At 43.4% G+C, this 18,855-nt stretch overlaps 2 protein-coding genes across 2 annotated transcripts in view; both read right to left on the minus strand.

Annotated features, from left to right (window-relative positions):
• Positions 1 to 18,855, minus strand: part of LOC147678411 (uncharacterized) — a 375,737-nt gene that overhangs the window by 215,348 nt on the left and 141,534 nt on the right. The gene's annotated exons all lie outside the window — the stretch shown is intronic.
• LOC147678412 (transmembrane protein 272-like) overlaps positions 3,675 to 18,855 on the minus strand; it is a 158,734-nt gene continuing 143,553 nt past the window's right edge. Inside the window, exon 6 of the mRNA XM_086945625.1 lies at positions 3,675 to 4,215. Within this exon, the coding sequence (XP_086801751.1) occupies positions 4,013 to 4,215 (203 nt within the window). The 3' untranslated portion in view covers positions 3,675 to 4,012. The remainder of the gene's footprint in view (positions 4,216 to 18,855) is intronic.

The raw sequence follows: 18,855 nt of genomic DNA on the forward strand, positions 1-18,855 counted from the left end.
CCATTCGAGGAGCCCCAGTCAAAGTTGAAATGCCTTTTATTTGAGGACAAAGCAGCGTGGCATTACAGCTGAAGGACTTCATTAAAGCAGTTTATCCCAACGCGTTTCGAACATCCCTGTGTTCTTGTTCACGGGAAACAGGAAACTGACATGGCAGTCAATTACGAGAACTTCCTTGATAAGTACACAACTAGCTCCGCCTCCATCAATGAGTGCAGCAAAGCATTTTGGAGCTTGTAGTTTTATAGACACATATGCACCTATAAATCACTCCTATGGCAGGCCTTAATCCTGAAGGCAGAGTGCTTGGTTTTATGTGAAATGAGGCTCTAGCATGAGCTGAGCCTGTCTGCAGCTTTCGGAACCATGTCTTTATAGCTGTTCTATGATATAGCCATACCATATACTCTTAAGTGCATTATAATCCTCGCGGTTAAATGCTAATTTTGGTTTGGCTATATCAAAACATGTCGTGTAAGGTGTCGTACGCTCTGGAATACTACCCCCTCGCCAGTTCTGGTGACTGGGGTAGCATTCCACCCTTCTAGAGGGAGAAGACATGTTGTTCCTACTAATCCCGGTTAAAGTTAACCAGAGCCTCAGTATCACAAAATGGATGCTGCTGCCACAGACACAAGTCTAACCTCCTGCTGCTGGGAGTCCTTCCAGCGAGGGAGGCTTGGACAATAGGTTTCCTGTCTGGGAGGTGCTAACACCACCCCAGACAGGCCATAATGCATTGGAGCAGGGAGGGCTGAATGAAATGAGACACTGCCTGGGGCACACAAGGTGTCCCATGCTTAGTCCAGTTCAAACCCGTGCTGGGGCACTCTAGCCCCAGCTCTGGCATGAAACTGGACAAAGGGAAAGGGGTGTAACCACCCCCTTCCCTGGTCCCACCCATAGGAGGGACCTAGCAGGTAATCCAGCCACTAAATTTGGTATATAGGTAGGAGCTGAGTCCCAAGACTTTAGATTTATCCTGACTGAAACTTGAAACGAAACTCTGGACCTTTGACGTTCTACTTGAAGATAGAAGACTGAAGAATCTCCCTTTTTTCAAGCAGTGACCACCCTGTGTAAGCACGCACCATCAAGCGATCAGCGGTTTGTTTTGTTGATGCTCCCGCCGGAACCCAAGCACAGAGCTTGACAAGACAAGGACTTCCGGACTTCCAACAGCCCGATCCACAGTCACAGCAGAGCTGAGACCCTTGGAGGTGACGAGATGCATGGGACCGGCCATCTTGGAAAGCCAGCGAATTGCTTTCCGTGCAACTTCTGAGGCACCCTCGAAGTTGTGTATTGGGGATTGATAAGCCCCAGCCCAGAGCACCAACTGCTCCGAAGATCAGCCCTCCAAACTCCACGAGTTCTGCGTGGGGCCCTTCTTCATTTTCCTGCTCGACGAGTCTGTCCGGTCACTTGCCCGTTGGCTAGTGGCCTCTGACGACGAACCCTTTGATTTACACCACTGGTCTGGTTGCTTCAGACTGGCCCCTGCTTCCCTGAAAAGGAGAAGCCCATCAGACCTTGCTGGTCTGATCCAGAAGCAATCTTCGATTCCTGTGTGGGTTGCATTTGCCAAGGCTTGTTGACTCCAACCTGGAAGCCGACACCGCCGACAGCAAGAGCCTTTATGGGACAGTCCGTATCGAGCTCCTAGTTGTCGTCGACACCTCCTGGTCCACGTGGCTGCAGAGACAAGCTTCACAACATCACCTGATTGATTCGCGACATCGCCTGGTACCTTCCTAGTCACTGGCTAGTGTCCCAGACTCTGTCCCCTCTGCTTTCAGGTACTCTTCATCCTTGATCCGCCCTTAGATCCAACCGGACACTTCCCTCCTGGTCACCTGCAGCATCTTTCTTGAAGGCTCCATAGGATTATGCGACGAAACCCGACACTTTGACACCTATGCACCTGCTTCCTGTGGGTGAGGTAACGCAAGGACTTCGGTGCTCCTGTGGGTATTTACTATCCTAGTATCTAACTTTCAGGTAGCTTTCTCCTTGTCCATCTGGAAGTGACCTAAAAGAACTAGTTTACAATTCTTTCGTTCCCATTCTAAATCTATGGTAACTCGCGTGTGTGTAAAGACACTGCACGCGCATCCCGTGGGCCTCCTGCTCTCTATCCTTTGGTAGTACAGCGTAGCCCCAGCGATTCTCCAGGCCCTAGGCCTATCCTTTGTTCGTGACGTGTTTCTTATACCACTTTTTTAGTATACGGTTCGTAGTGCCCCTAGGGCATTATTGTATTTTGTGCAACTTATTGTATGGTGATTAAGTATCTTGTTATGTGCTTGCGCCTCTGACCTCAAAGAGTTCTGAGTATTAATTTAGTAATACATACATATATATAACCTGTGTGGTGTCCTTTCATTTGGTATTAAAGGGATTGCATATGGTAAAACAGCTGGCTTCACATGCCCTCTTGAGTTTAGCCTAAGATTGCTTTGTCCATACTACCACTAGGATAGCTGGTCTATAAGGTTGACTTTACAACCATCACCATAAGGGCTGTTTGGACTGGTGCAGGGTGCTCACTAAAATAGTGATCATCATAATACCATTAATCATGTAGTGCACCGACTCACATGGTATTCCATCACTTGAACTAGCTCTTAGGCCTCTTTACGACCTGCACTGTGGAAAGGTGGCAAAATCAGAATCTTGCTAAAATCTAAATCCATTTACAATACGAGTCCTGAAATAATCACAGAGGCTATTATCAGAGTTCTGATATAATGAATGCGCTGCCACAATTTGTCATCCTCACTTTTTAGAGCATTCAAGAGTTCCCCAGAGAGCATTAACAAGCTTCTTGCTTACCGCTCATTTAATCTGCACTGGGCCGCATCACGTGCGGCCGCTGCCTCTAAATCAGGTGACTATAATGGAATTGTAATGTCCACGGTGTATTCATTTTTTACCATTTCAAGATTGACAGTGTGTTGGTTCTAATCATCTTAACTCTTCAAAAAAGATACACTATGTACAATACTGTTGTGATCTGGTTATCTGCTGCTATGTTTGATTTTATTTGTTATTGTAAGCATATGCCTGCCATGCATGTGTTGGTGAGTGTTTTTTGGGGCTGCTTGGTTGTGCAAGTGGATAAATGCAAGAATGAGTCAGTGGGTGGATGAATGGATGTGTGAGTGCAAGAATAAGAGGTACTTTCATTATAAGCCAGACCAGTTGACATTTGCAAGGCTGGTTTACATTAAAGTTGACTGTCAGGCATATTTTCACAGAAAAATTTACTCAAAGCCCCATATTACAGACAGTTCAAGCCCCATTTAAAATTACATGCAGAAACAGTGCACGGTCTTAAAATGGAGTGTGAATTTGAACTTGGAGTGGCAAATTCTATGGAGGGAGGGACTTTTCTCACTGGAGTAGCAGAAAAAGGTCCGGGGTGCAAGAACAGGATGACGCTCTACTCAAAGAGCTGTATGGGTATACCCTTTCTGGAGCTCTTCCGGCTGCCTTTGTCAGGAAGCCGGAAGGAAGGTGGAGGTCAAATGTAAGCTAAGTTGGCCACTTCCTCTTGGGCATCAGACCCAGGCGGTTGTTCTAGACTTATTCAGGAAGAGGATTGAGGCTGCAATAAAGATAATTCCTGATGGCATCAAAAACTATCCTCTAATAATTACATGAGGCTTTTTACTGGAAAATATTGGTGTTTAATGTCTTCAAATGACACACATTCAATGACAAGACCAGTGATCAGGTCTTTGTGACCTTTAGTTTGTCAACCTGATACTCATACATTTGGCTTCTGTTGGTTTTAATTAACTCCTTTTGGTCTTTGTACATTGGGTCTATAGGGTTTTCTTTTGCCCAAATACAACCTGTTGCAACAGGAACCAGAAGAGCTGCTGTTGGGACAGAAAAAGGAGTAGACCAGTAAATATTCATTATTAGATGACGTCAGCTGACCTGGCACCCACCAATACCAGGTCTACTGAAATGTCGATCAGGAGTCGGGAACAGCGCAATCTTTCTACTCTGAGACTTCCGAGGAGGCTCCGTCCGGCATGCAACAGGCGCAGAGAACCATGCCGCAGCCAATGATGAACAGTCCAAGCAAAATGTACACCAAATTTGTAATCCAGAAGGCGTAGAGGTAGAGCCCCTTGTGGCAGTAGTTTGCAGCAGCGGTGTCTGCATAATTTGGGGCATAAATGGAATAAATCCAAACATTTCCTGCGTGAGAAAGAGAGAGAGATAAACATCTAATTACAAATAATGAATAAAACCAGATTGTACTTCGTATACGCTCAAGGCCAACATAGTTTTATACTCCTTTTATCTAAACTCTATCTTGGCAACAAAAGGGGAGTTAGTAAGGAACAAAACTGGGAGAGATCAGAAGGAAAAGAGAAAATCTGTCCAGCAGGAAACAAGATGACAGTGAGGCCGAAGGGAGGCACAAAGGAAGAGGGTGAGAGGGCACAAGGGTGAGAGAATGAGGGGCAGAGAGGGACTGGAAAGAGTAAAACACAGGAAACAATGGGGACTAAATGAGGAGAAGAGAGGAAGAATATGACTGCAGGATGGCTGCACCAAAGAGACTGCCACAGCTTATCAGAAACATCCAGAGACCTTAACACACAAGTGAAGTCTGTGGTCACTCCCCTCCAGCGCTATTTCTTGGAATAAGACTTCTATGCATGGGGCGTGGCTTACGCGCCGACGCGAGATGGCGGCTCTCCCGTGAGCTCTGGAGAGATACGGGCTCCCAATGATTTTCTAGCCTGGTTTCTTCATGTTTGAGGCCGGAATTTTGCATATTCATGCGGGGGAACATGTGCGGCGCTGATGGTATGCAGTCCTGAAGCTCCTAACGCCGTTTTTGAAGTCCTGCGAACCTTTCCTCCTGCAACGGTAACAGGACGCGGGCGGCCGCCATTTTGAGCTGCCGAGCCCGCGTCGCTCCACAAGAATTTACAGTCTCCTCAGGCTGTCTTCCGAGCTATTCTTTCTCCACACTCCACCTACCTTGTAGCCCTTCATAAGGTATGGCGTACTTGCATCACTGGCTCCTCCTTCTGTGACTCACTTTTTCTTATCATTACTTTTTTGCCTTAGTAAGTGATGACTGCCATTTTCCCAATTTTGCTGCAAAGGTGTGCTGGGTACCTACTTCTCTCAACTGCCGTAATGTGGTGCTTCAATGCTAGCTCTTACCCCTCATATCCTTCATGAACACTTTGCTGATATATACTCTTTTCATCACCTTCTGTGGCTTTCCTCACCATGCTAGTTTGCGGAGTCTGACTGACCTACTCTCTCTCACTACATTTGTACGAGGTTTGCCTCGGCGTTCTGGAGCAGGTTGTCTGAGTCATTCTACCCTTCCTTTTTGAGGATTTTCTTCGTGCTTGGTGACTTTTGTGCTGCTTCTTCGCAACCATCATCCTTTTTATTTATTTTTCTTCTGTGTTCCTGGTGTGCCCCTATACTGGAATAATGGCGCATGTCACAGGCAGCTTAAAGTCGTCGAACACAGGAACCACGCCCAAACGCCTTAAGAATGACCCCCCTTCTCCGATTCGCACCTCCCAGAATCCCATTCTGGACTCCATCTTAGAGGAGGTTAGGGGTCTCCAACCCTTTATGTCTGCCACCAATGAGAAACTCAAGCAGATTGAAGAGAGGTGGGTTGTTATGGAAGGTAAGGTCTTGAATCTGGAACAGCGTGTCAGTGATATTCAAGATGTCTCTACTAAGATACCCCTGCTGGAAAAGGAAATTCAACAGCTCAAACTACACAAAGAGGACCTTGAAAATCGCAATCGTAGGAACAACCTACGTATTTACGGAGTTCCGGAGAATCTTGAGCGGTCTGATATGGTGTCTTTCATTCGTAGACTCCTGCATGAGCTGTTAGACCTTCAACTGAGTGCTCATCCCCTAAATATCCAGAGAGCTCACCGTCTCGGACGTCCTACTTCTAACTCCTCAAAATCTTGGGGTATCATCCTCCTTTTCCTCGAGTTTACTGAATTAATGACTGTTCTCAAAGCTGACAGGCTCAAACGTCGCCTTGTGTGGTCGGGTCATAACATCTTTATCCCTCAAGACTTGTCAAATGCCACCAATGCCCGACGTAAGGAATTTCTGAACCTCCGCCCGCAGATGACAGTTAAATATTCAATATGGAATTCTACACCCTTGCCTCTGCAAAATCACCCATAATGGTCGTACCCGCACCTTTGATGATCCTCAGAAGCTGCACGAATACCTGCAATTTGCCTCTATACCTAACATGGATGTTACTACCTGATGCCTTCCTTAGGCATCTTTTGTTTCTCCTTTTCTACCAGCCTTCTGCTGAATTGTTGTACTGTTTCTAGCCTCAACTTGTTTTCCTTCTCTATGTCGTGCCATTCTTGGTTTTTCTCTACTTCTCTCCTGACGTCCTGGGGGGGGGGGTCTGCTTCTCCTTCGGCGTCTCCTCGCTCCAGATGTCTTGGTGTTTTCTTTCTTCTCAGATCTGGCATCCTTGCCTTGATCTGTCTACTTATTCCTCTTCCTTCTATCTCTTTTCTTTCCTTCTCCTAGTCTCTTTTCTTGTTCTACCACTATGTATTTTTGTTCAACATCTCTTTCCATTTTTTTTTGACTGTTCTATTCCTTGATTTTTGTTTTCTGTTCCTTGTTAGTTAGTCCTTGGTACTTTTTGGCATATTTTTTCGAATTAATGTACTTTTCTCGGATATTATTTGTGTCTCTAATGTTTGTGTTGCTTATCTCTTTTATTTTAGTCATTCTCCTGCAATGTGTTCGCCCCAGATGTTCGCCCCCTTCCTCACCTCCCATCATGTGTAATCTTGTCACGTGGAACGTTCGCGGTCTGGGTCACACCGTCAAGCGTCAAAAGGTATTGTCACATTTATCCAAGCTTAATTCACAGGTTGCCTTTCTTCAAGAGACCCACTGTACAGATTCGGAATCTTCTAAGCTCAAGAGACAATGGGTGGGTCAAGTTGTATATTCTCCTGCTGTCAACAACAAGGGAGGTGTTGCAATTTTATTTCACAAAGGTTTATGTGTCCAAATTCTCTCCTCCAAGGCGGATACTGAAGGTCGTTGGGTTATGGCTAAAGTTGTTATACAAAACAAAACGCTGGTTTTTCTGAACATTTATGGTCCTACCCGCCCTTCTCCTGAATTTTGGAATGAGGTTAAAGTTCTTATTTCTTCTATTGACTGTCCCAATATTGTTATTTCTGGTGATTTTAACCAATGGTTGGATCCCTTATCTGAGACTCTTCCACTAAATTTCGTCCTGACAAAACTCATAAATGTTTCCAATCTGCCATCTCTTCCCGTCCCCTATATCATGTATGGAACACTTGTAATCCTGATACTTTGGAATACAAGTTTTATTCGAATGTACATCATACTAGATCTAGGATTGATTATATTTTAGTTAGTGAGTCTCTCCTCCCCACATTGCATAAATCTGAAATTGGTTCTATTTTTATCTCGGACCATGCCCCCGTCTTTGCAACCCTTGACCTTACCCTTACCTCTTCCAAATTCAGTCGCTGGAAATTCAACACCTTCCTTTTGTCTGATACTGTCTATATGAAGGAGGTTCAGAATTTTATAACTGAATTTTTCACTTTTAATGTTCCTACGGACACATCAGTTCCTAATAATTGGGATGCCTTCAAGGCTGCCCCGAGAGCTTTTACAATCTCGTATGTCTCTAAAAAGAAGAAACTTAATACATCTAAATATTTGGAACAACTCACTTCCATTAAGAAGCTGGAACATTTGTATTTCTCATCTAAAGACTCTGATGCCCTCCATAATATTGTTAAAGCGAAATCTGAACTGAATAAAATAGCTACAGCTGAAGCATGTAACACTTTATTGAAAATTAAATCTAAGTTTCATGGAGGTCAGAATAAGGCTGGTAAAATGTTGGCAAATTACCTAAAAATCAAATCTGAGCGTAAAACTGTGGGTCCTATCCTGAATGACTCTACAAATACACTAGTTACTTCCGATGAAGATATTGGAGGTTTTTCACACCTATTATCACAATCTTTATACTGATGATACACACCCCACAGATCAAAATTTATCTTCTTTTTTTGAGAGTCTCCCCTCTCCTCCTACACTCCCTGATGAATTTGATCAATTAGAAAAGGATATTACCTCTCAAGAGATTCTTCTGGCCATCAACTCCCTCAAAAAATCAAAGGCTCCTGGCCCAGATGGATTGCCAATTGAGTTTTACTCTGCCCTCCATGCTATTTTTGTGCCTAAATTACTACAATTGTTTAATTCCTTCATTGCTGATGCTAAGGCCTCAGGATCTTTCTTGGATGCACTCATCGTCATAATTCCCAAACCTGATAAAGATCATTCCCAATGTAAAAATTATCGCCCTATTTCCTTGATCAATTATGACTGTAAAATTTGTCAAAATCCTCGCATCCCGTCTTGATTCCATCATCCCACTTTTAATTAAAATGGACCAAGTTGGTTTTGTTAAAGGCAGACTTGCTTCTGACAATGCCCGTATGTTCGCTAATGTCATTTCCCATAGCAAACACTTCAAAACCCCTCTAGCTGCCTCATCCCTAGATGCGGAAAAAGCTTTTGACCGCATTAACTGGCAATTTATGTTTCGCACCTTGCAATGGTTTGGTTTTGGTCCCTCTTTTATTTCCTTGGTCAAACTCCTATACTCAGCTCCCTGTGCCAGTATTTTTGTCACTAACCAATTTTCTAGATTCTTTCCCTTATGTAGAGGAACGAGACAAGGGTGTCCCTTATCCCAGTTACTGTTCATACTTTGCCTTGAACCCTTTCTTGAACGAATTCGTTCTAATCCCCAAGTAACTGGCTTTAAACTTTCCTCTGTTGAAACTAAATTATCTGCCTATGCTGATGACATTTTAGTCTACATGTCTAATCCTGTTACGTCACTTCCCCCTTTTCTGGACGAAGTCCTCCTTTACTCCTCAGTCTCTGGGTATAAACTCAACTTATCTAAAACTGAAGTACTACCTTTAAACTCTACTTGTTACCAATACATGTTTTCCTCCACTGACTTTGCATGGTGTCCCTCCAAAATCAAATACCTGGGCATTTGGTTCCCATCATCCCTTATTGACACTCTTAAAGCCACATTCACGTCCTTCACTCAGAAAGTTCATTCCCTCCTTCAAGTTGGTCCCCTTTATTTTTATCTTGGTGGGGTAGACTTGATACCATCAAAATGATGATTACGCCTCACATAATATATACTGTATCAATGCTCCCCATGAAAATTCCAAACATTTATTTTACTCGTTTAAACTCCATTTGCTCCAAATTCCTGTGGAACTACAAGCACCCTCGCATTGCCTTACATAAACTCATACGTCCTAAATTGGAAGGCGGGGTTCGTTTCCCTCATTTCAAGCTTTATCACTCGGCCTTCCTCATTAAGCAATCCTTTTCTTTAGCTTTTGACTTTCATAACTCCCCGATTCCTAAATGGATTACCTTCGAACGATCATTGTTGCAAGGTTTTTCATTTCAACATACTGTTTTTATGTCTAACTGCTCGTTTTTATTTAAGCACACAGTTTTCAAATACTCACAAACTCTATTGCATGATATATTTGCTAAAGATTTAGCTCCACTCCAATGTTTAGGTCTCGCCTTTCAATGCGCATGCGCATTGAGCTTGCGAGACTATGGAGGCTTAAACAGACTTTAACCAACTTGCGATTCCATGGCGATTCCTTGCAGTGCCCGTCAAATTGAAGCTTAATGCGCAAGCTCATTGACATTAAAAGCGCGTGCACATAAAAGCGACAAGGCTCCCTCCCACGGCAATCCCCACCCCCAGCACCTCCCCCCTCTCTCCCCGCACACAGCCAGGCTCGCATTTCTCCTCCCCCTCCCCAGCCACCAGCTCCTCCCCTCTCTCTCCCTGCAGTTTCACGGCCGTGTCTCGTCTTAAACCCTTAAACATGCACAACTCATTTTTTACACACTGAAACAGACTATTTATTAAACAAAAGTCGGCAGCCTTCGACATCCATTTTTTGACCACTGAAACAGACTATTTTTAAAACAAAATTCGGCAGCCTTCGACATCTGTTCCCCAGCCCCCATCCGCCAGCACCTCCCCTCTCACTCCCCGGACACAGCCAGGCTTGCATTTCTCCTCCCCCCCCACAGCCGCCAGCACCTTCCCTCTCTCTCCCTGCAGTTTCACGGCTGTGTCTCGTCTTTTAAACCCTTAAACCTTGTCTCGTCTTAAACCCTTAAACCTGCACAACTCATTTTTTGACCACTGAAACAGACTATTTTTTAAACAAAATTCACCAGCCTTCGACATCTGTTCCCCAGCCCCCAAACGCCAGAACCTCCCCTCTCTCTCCCCGGACACAGCCAGGCTCGCAATTCTCCTCCCCCTCCCCACACGCCAGCACCTCCCCTCTCTCTCCCTGCACACAGCCAGGCACGCACAACACAAACAAAAAACTTGAAACTGAAATCGCCGCCAAAAAACAAACTACTTCACAGAAAAATTACAAATGAAATTGCCACAGGGCCGTCTATACCCTCATGGCCACCTCTCAGCATCCATTTTATACATTCATACTCTAGGCTCGCATCACAACTTCGAGCCACTGTAGGGGTGTATAACTATCAGTACAAAATAGACTTAAAACTGAAATTGCATCCAAAAAACAAACAACTTCACAAACGACTTACAAAAGAAATCGCCGCCGGCCCGTCTATCCCCCTCCTGGCCACCTCTCAGCATACATTTTATACATTCATATTCTAGGCTCGCATCACAACTTCGAGTCACTGTAGGGGTGTATAACTTTCAGTACAAAAAACTTGTGTACAAACAGGCAATGCAATACAGCTGTGCTCACATTCAGCTGCATACATCAGCTCATACCATTTCGCCACAACTTTCACAACCTTTACGTCTTACAACAGAAATCAACCATCCGCTCTCCCATTCAGCAGCATACATTGGATACATTCTGACTCTAGCCTCAAACATACAGCCTAAAGATTTAAAAGAAGACGTGCAAACTCCTTAAAGTCCTCATCAGCCAGCCTCTCTACCATTGAGCAGCATACACTCAAATATACAGCCCAAAGAAAGGAAAGAAGACGTGCTAAATCCTTTAATTCCTCAACAGCCATACTCTCTCCCATTGAGCACCATACATCTACTCATCCCATTTCGCAACACCTTTTTTAAAAATTTCACTATTTACACACAAATCAACCTGCATCTCTCTCATTCCACATCATATACAGCCTAAAGATTTCTACTTTGAGCACTCACATTGAGGCAAATCATTGCCTCTCCCCTTGCCAAGCTGGCTTCCGTCCCCTGCATTCTACAGAAAAAGTGGTCATTTCAGTCATGGACAAGCTGCGTGAAGGTATCGACATCAACCTTCCGCAAGCCTTGATTCTCCTAGATCTATCCGCCGCTTTTGACACGGTGGACCATACCATCCTCCTTAACCATGTCAGGGCGGCGGGCATAGAAGGCTTAGCCTTTTCTTGGCTGGAGTCCTTTCTTGCTGGGAGAACTCAAGGAGTCCGTTTGGCTGGCTTTGTGGCGGCCTCTCGCAAGGTAGAATGCTGGGTCCCTCAGGGTTCATCACTTTCCCCTCTTTTGTTCAACCTTTATATTTTTCCCCTCATTTTTATGTTACAGCAACTGGAGGTCACCGTGTTCAATTACGCGGATGACCTCCAGTTAATCTTCAATCTGCCTCATTCACCTTCATCTGCCCTGAACGTCCAAACAATCATGACGCTCATTCAAGATTGGATGAACTTCAGCCACCTCAAACTTAATCCGGACAAGACCGAGCTGGTCCTGACCGGAGGTGGCTGCAGTCCTTGGTCCCCTTCCTTCTGGCCCCCTTCCCTTGGTGCCCCTCCACTTCCCGTGCCCAAAGTGAAAACTTTGGGAATCCTTCTTAATCCCCAGCTCACTGTTCACCCGCAAGTCAGTTCCGTGGTTTCTTCATGTTTCTTTTCCCTTAGAGTAATTAGGAAAGTTTCTCGTTTCTTTTCCCCCTCAGCTTTAAAAATTATTATGTTGGCCATGGTACTGTCCCGTATAGACTATGGAAACATAGTCTATAATGGAGCCCCTGCATACATGATCCATCGATTACAACTGGTGCAGAACCAGGCGGCCCGCCTGATCCATGGCCTACCCAGATATCATCGGGTCACTCCATTACTCAAAACACTGCACTGGCTCCCTGTGAGAGAGTGTGCCCTGTTTAAACTCGGCTGCCTCACGTATCAGGCCAGATCGGGTACTGCTCCCGAGTTCATCTGCTCTCTCATAAAGCCATACTGTCCAGGCAGAGAACTTTGCTCGGCCCATTTGGCCCTCCTTACCATCCCCCGCTTTAAAAAGCAGAGGGCGGGCGGAGCGAGATTCGCTGTCCTGGCTCCAACATTTTGGAATTCCCTCCCGGTTACTCTACGCACCTCACCTTCCTATCTTTTGTTCCGGAAAAATCTTAAAACCTTCCTTTTTACACAAGCATACCCGATTTAATCTCCTTGTTGCTGCCGTCCACTGATCACCACTAGCGCCATGAAACCGCTGGGTATGCGAGCGCTGTACAAATGTTTTTAAATTCAAATATTTCAAATAAGACGTGCAAACTCCTTAAAGTCCTCATCAGCCAGCCTCTCTACCATTGAGCAGCATACACTCAAATATACAACCCAAACAAAGGAAAGAAGACGTGCTAAATCCTTTAATTCCTCTTCAGCCATCCTTTCTCCCATTTAGCAGCATACATCAGCTCATACCATTTCGCAACACCGGTGTATAGATTTAGGTATTTACACACAAATCATACAGCAGCTCTCATTCAACATCATATATTGGATACATTATTTTAAATCCTAATCATCCAGCCTCTGTCCCATTCAGCACCATACATCAGCTCATACCAATTCGCAACACCTGTGGCTACGTTTCTGTATTTATACAAAAAACATCCAGCATGTCTACCATTCAACAGCATACATTCTCAACACATACATACATTAGCTCATAACATTTAGCCACACCTCCAACTTGATTTAGGTATTTATACACAAATCATACAAGTTCTCCCACATTCAACATCACATATTGGCTGCATTCACACTCAACATTCCATGCTTGCATCATAAGGGAACAACTTTAAGTCACAGTAGGGAAGTATACGTTTCAGTACAAAATACTTGGGCACAAACAGCCAATGCTATAGATCTGCTCATACCATTTACCAACACCTTTGTATACATTTTGCTTTTTACACACAAATCAATCAACATCTCTCTCAGTCAACATCATATACTGGATACATTATTTACAATCGTAATCATACAGCCTCTGTCCCATTCAGCAGCATACACCAGCTCATACCATTTCGCCACACCTGTGTCTACATTTCGGTCTTTACACACAAATCATCCAGCCTCTCGCTCATTCAACATCATATATTGGATACATTATTTTAAATACTATTCATCCAGCCTGTCCCATTCAGCAGCATACATCAGCTCATACCACTTCGCCACAACACAAACAGAAAAATGAGAGCAAGTTCGAGTCACAGGAGGGATGGCTAGCTTTACTTTCAACATACTTGTGTCAAAACAAAATAAAAGACAGACTCACCCCCATTTAGCAGGCCTACTATTTCCACCCCCTCCCTCTACAGCGTGCTACGGAAATTTTTGTGATTGATTTTCTAGGCTTGCACCTAAAAAACATTTCCTATGTTGACATCATTGGGATAACGTTATTATAACATTTACAATGCTTGGGAACAATAAATACATGCGAACATTTACAGTATGTCTGTTGGGTGAGAAGGGAGATTGATTTTTACGAACGAAACAAACACAGAGCCTCTCTCCCATCCACTTGACTAAACACTCCACCCAACCCCACCCAACACCCACCAATACGTCTGTACCGCTCGGACCACTCTTCAATTCCATTTACATCAACACACAGGCCCCAGACTCCAAGGCTTTCGTAAACAAAACTACAGGATGCTAGAGTACTTTAAGCGCCGTCGTCAAGATTCTAATCAGTTGTCAAGTTGCTTTTGGGATATGCTAATTTGAACAGCAGGATGCGAGCCGGTTGTTAGCCCGAGAACACCAACAAAACAAAAAAAAGGCACATCACACTGAAAGAAAAAAAAAACACTGGAAACGTGATTTTTTTTTTAACAAAACTCCTATAGTTCACATTTTTCACACAGACTTTAAGCTGACAAGTTACTAATTACCTTCTCTTAGGGTACATACAGCCTCAATCCCATTTACCCACATACATTTCATACTTTCAGACTAAGCTCTATGCTTACATTACAAAACTTGGAAACACCGCAAGCACAAAAAAATTAAAATATTACTGTCATAGGAGGGGGTGCTGGCTTTCATTAAACATACTTGTCTACAAATACAATTCAATACACACTCACTCACATTCAGCTCCATACATCAGCTCATAACTCGGGACAAAATACTTGTGCACAAACAGCCACTGCAATACAGCCTTGATCACATTCAGCTGCATACATCAGCTCATACCATTTCGCCACACCTTTGTATACATTTTGCTATTTACACCCAAATCAGCCATGACCTCTATTATTCAACATCATATATTGGATACAGTACTTTAAATCCTAAGCATCCAGCCTCTGTCCCATTCAGCACCATACATCAGCTCATACCATTTCGCCACACCTGTGTCTACATTTAGGTATTTACAGACAAATCATCCAGCATCTCTCTCATTCTACATCATATATTGGATACATTCACATACATCGCCTCAAAACAAAGAAAAACAAAATCTGCACAGTATTTTCTATCCTAACCATCCAGCCATGCAAACACAAAAGAAGTCCATCCATGCAAGCTTACACAGGGCACACACAACAACAGAGTGCAGACACTACCATCAGGCATCAACACTATTAAAACATCCACAACCGTAAGATACATCCAATAGCAACAAACATACACAAAAATCTAACATACACAAGCATCACTAAGCATGCCCCATTATGCTACAGTGGTGGACAGTGATGCTGTTGTCGTGCAAAATGATCCTGTTAGACTGTTAAGTGATGCAGAGCTGATGAAGAGTGAGAATATGGTAGGAATGAGTGATGCTGGTGTGTTGCTAAGTGTTGATAGGGTGGTGGGGAGTCATCCTGCATGTGTTGCATAGTCATGCAGATGTTGCTATGACTGATGCTGCTGTTGCACTAAGTGTTTTGGTGGTGCGAAGTGCACAACCACAGGAACACCGTACAACAAAACAGCATCAAACAGCATCAAAAGAGCACAACTCAACACAACAACACTACTAAACACCAGCCCAACACCACAAATCAACACAACATTATCACTCAGCACCACCACATTAACAAAATGCACCAACACAAAAACACTCAGCACATTAACATTATCACACTGCAACACTACAACATCGCTCAGCACCACCACAACAACACGCAACAACACAACATCACTCTCAAGCACCACATCATCACTCGCAAACACCACATTAACACTACACAGCACCACACCAACACTCCAAAATACAAGAGTTCTCAGCACCATCACAACACCACTCAGCATCACCACATACAAAAACAACACCACTATGAGACTATTGATTCATAATTGATGCGCCTGTGTTGGTAAGTCTTGAAAAGCTTCTGGAAAATGATGCTGCATGTGTTGTTAGCTATCGCCCTCAATATACCTATCTATATAGATCACAAATTAACAACAACATCTATACAATAGATAATTTGTTCACATAATTATGTATAGAGTATTAAATAATAAAATTAACTGTCAAACAATGCAGGAACAAGACCAGGAGAACAACGCCCCTTGACCAGGAGAACAATGCCCCTTGACCATGCAACTGTTCACAAACATCTAGGGAAGTACAAAAGAAAACAACAAAAACAAACACGTATCCCCTTATGCCCATTAATTGGAAGCAACACCCTTATTCTCACAGTTGCATACCTGAAAGCTAGTTCACATACACTTTCTTATCTAACACATAGACAGCTAAACACCAATAAACACGTTTGCATAAGGAAATAGACTTCATACACTACTACAAAGTCACACATATTGTGGGAATGGGCCGCCACATATTCCGTCCATAACTAAAACAAAAAAAATAAAAAATTATGCCAAACACATTCGCAACATAATCTATATTCGATTACAATTTAGAGTTAACTGTCAAACGACGCAGGAACAATACAGGAAGAACAACGCCACAGTTCACAAACATCTACAAAAGTGAATGTTTACGGACGACAGACGCAACGCCACGTCACAAAACAGAACGCAACGATTGCATCAAAATTACGTCATACCTCAAATAATAACACATTATCAACAAAAAGTAAAAGGCTACAACAATCAATGCAACACATCGCGTACGCCATTTCTTACAACAACAAAAAATATTAAATAGCGGTACAATATTATACATTAACACACTGTGCAAAGACGTACTATAACAAATACACAACAAAGTTCGAAATAATACAACAAAGCTACACGGTCACACTGACATGTCTAGTACTAGTCCATCTGTTCCTAATTTATACTACAAAAGGTGCGTGTTATCACAAACACAAGTGCGCATTACAAGGTAGGATTGTCACAAACATGCTGGAAGTCACACTCAATCACTGTAACATCATCACACACCCTCAAAATCCAAAACGATCACATGCACTCACCCTCACACTCACACCGTCAAAGTACACCCTCCGACTACACCCTATAACTACAATACCACCCTACAACTCTACCCTACAAATAAAAGTCCACCCTCCAACTCCACACATAAATAGCTTTAAGTTACAATTTCATAAATATGAAGAAATCTGATTACACACTTGCAGCTATTCTAAAATGCAAAATTAATGCAACGCAAGGACAGTGCAGAAATTAATACACAGAATTGCAAACAGGGATTGGAAAATAAAACATTTCTTTTACAAAACGCATAAAATACACAATTACATCACTGTGCATCCTCGTAATACATTAAAATGGGGAATGAAATCAGCACATAAAAAAAAGAATCCTTTAATACATCGATTAGCTCAATAACATAATCCGGCTACCTCTGCATCAGAGGAACGAAACAATGCAAACACAACATACATAAATATACTCGAAATAAAATAGCCCTTCAAAGTTCAAAAAACAGTTCATGTACATCAAGTAACAAACACCAGCAAAAAAAACATTACATTACAGTTTTCGAAAACATATACATTACATATCGACGGTTAAAAACAAGACTTTAATTGGAATTAAATAAAACAAAGTTAGAAATATTACAATCGATAACAAACAATGTCAACTGTTATAAAAAATACACTCCTATTCATTCGTTACTTTAAACATACTATAGATACTACATTACATTACATTAAAAATCACTTAGGAATAAAATCTTACCTGTCAAATGACGCAACAGCACACGAACACGCCTTCCGCGCAGCAACATTCTCCATCTTCTGGGGAATTCCAGCGTTGACGTAAGCAAATCGGAACGCAACGTCAAAAACGTCGCGCTCCGATTGGCTACAAATAAACGTCAATACAACGTAAACAGTAACAACAACAAAAAAAGGACGCTGACGTAGGTGGCGTCAAAATGACGCATTCCGTCAGCCATGTTACAAATAACAGATTTCAAACGGGAGTCAACAAACACAAAACACACACATAACACAACACAGATTTATATTAGCACACACACACACACACACTTTCAGTACATATACATAATACGCATAAGGCAGGAAAATTCAAAAGGGAAGCTATATCACTTTAAATTTAATACAACACATCTTCAAATACATACAAAAACATTTTAATTACAGATCACTATACACACCCTCACAGCATCACCCTCACACACACTAACTCTCACAATCCACCCTCACACACAATAACACACCCACAAGCACCCTCACACTACATCACCCTCACACAACATCAAAAAAACACTACATCACACACCCTCACTCACCCTCACACACCCTCATCCTCACACACACTCAAACACTCATACCCCTCACCCTCACACCCTCTCACCATCAACAGCCCTACCACTCACACACACTTACCCTCATCCAATCACCCTCACACACCCTCAGCCAAACACACCCTCACTCACACTCACCCTCACCCTCACACACCATCACACACACTCATCCTCACACACTCACACTTACACACCCTCGCAACACTCACCCCCTTAAACTCCTCACAACAATGTCACACTCAATACACCTCGCACACTCATCCTCACACCCTCTCACTCACCCTCGCTCACATGCCCTCACCCTCACACCCCCTCAACATCACACACACTTACTCCAATCACACCCTCACACATCTCTCAACATACTCACCCTCACTACACCACACACACTCAACATCACACACCCTCGCACACACTCACCCACTCTCACCCTCGCAACTTCTCACCATCAACAACACTCACCCTAACACACGCTTACCCTCATCCCATTACCATCACACACCCTCAAAAACACTCACACAACCTAACTAGAACACTCACCCAATCACACACCCTCACACTCCCTAACTCACCCTCAAACACAATCACCCTCACACACCGTAACACACCAACACACTCATACTCCCTCGCACACCCTCACTCACCCTCACACACCCTCACCGGCACACTCCGTCACACACACTCAGCAAAACACCCCCTCACTC

Source organism: Lissotriton vulgaris, chromosome 12 (assembly GCF_964263255.1).
Source record: "Lissotriton vulgaris chromosome 12, aLisVul1.2, whole genome shotgun sequence".
Classification (NCBI taxonomy): domain Eukaryota; kingdom Metazoa; phylum Chordata; class Amphibia; order Caudata; family Salamandridae; genus Lissotriton; species Lissotriton vulgaris.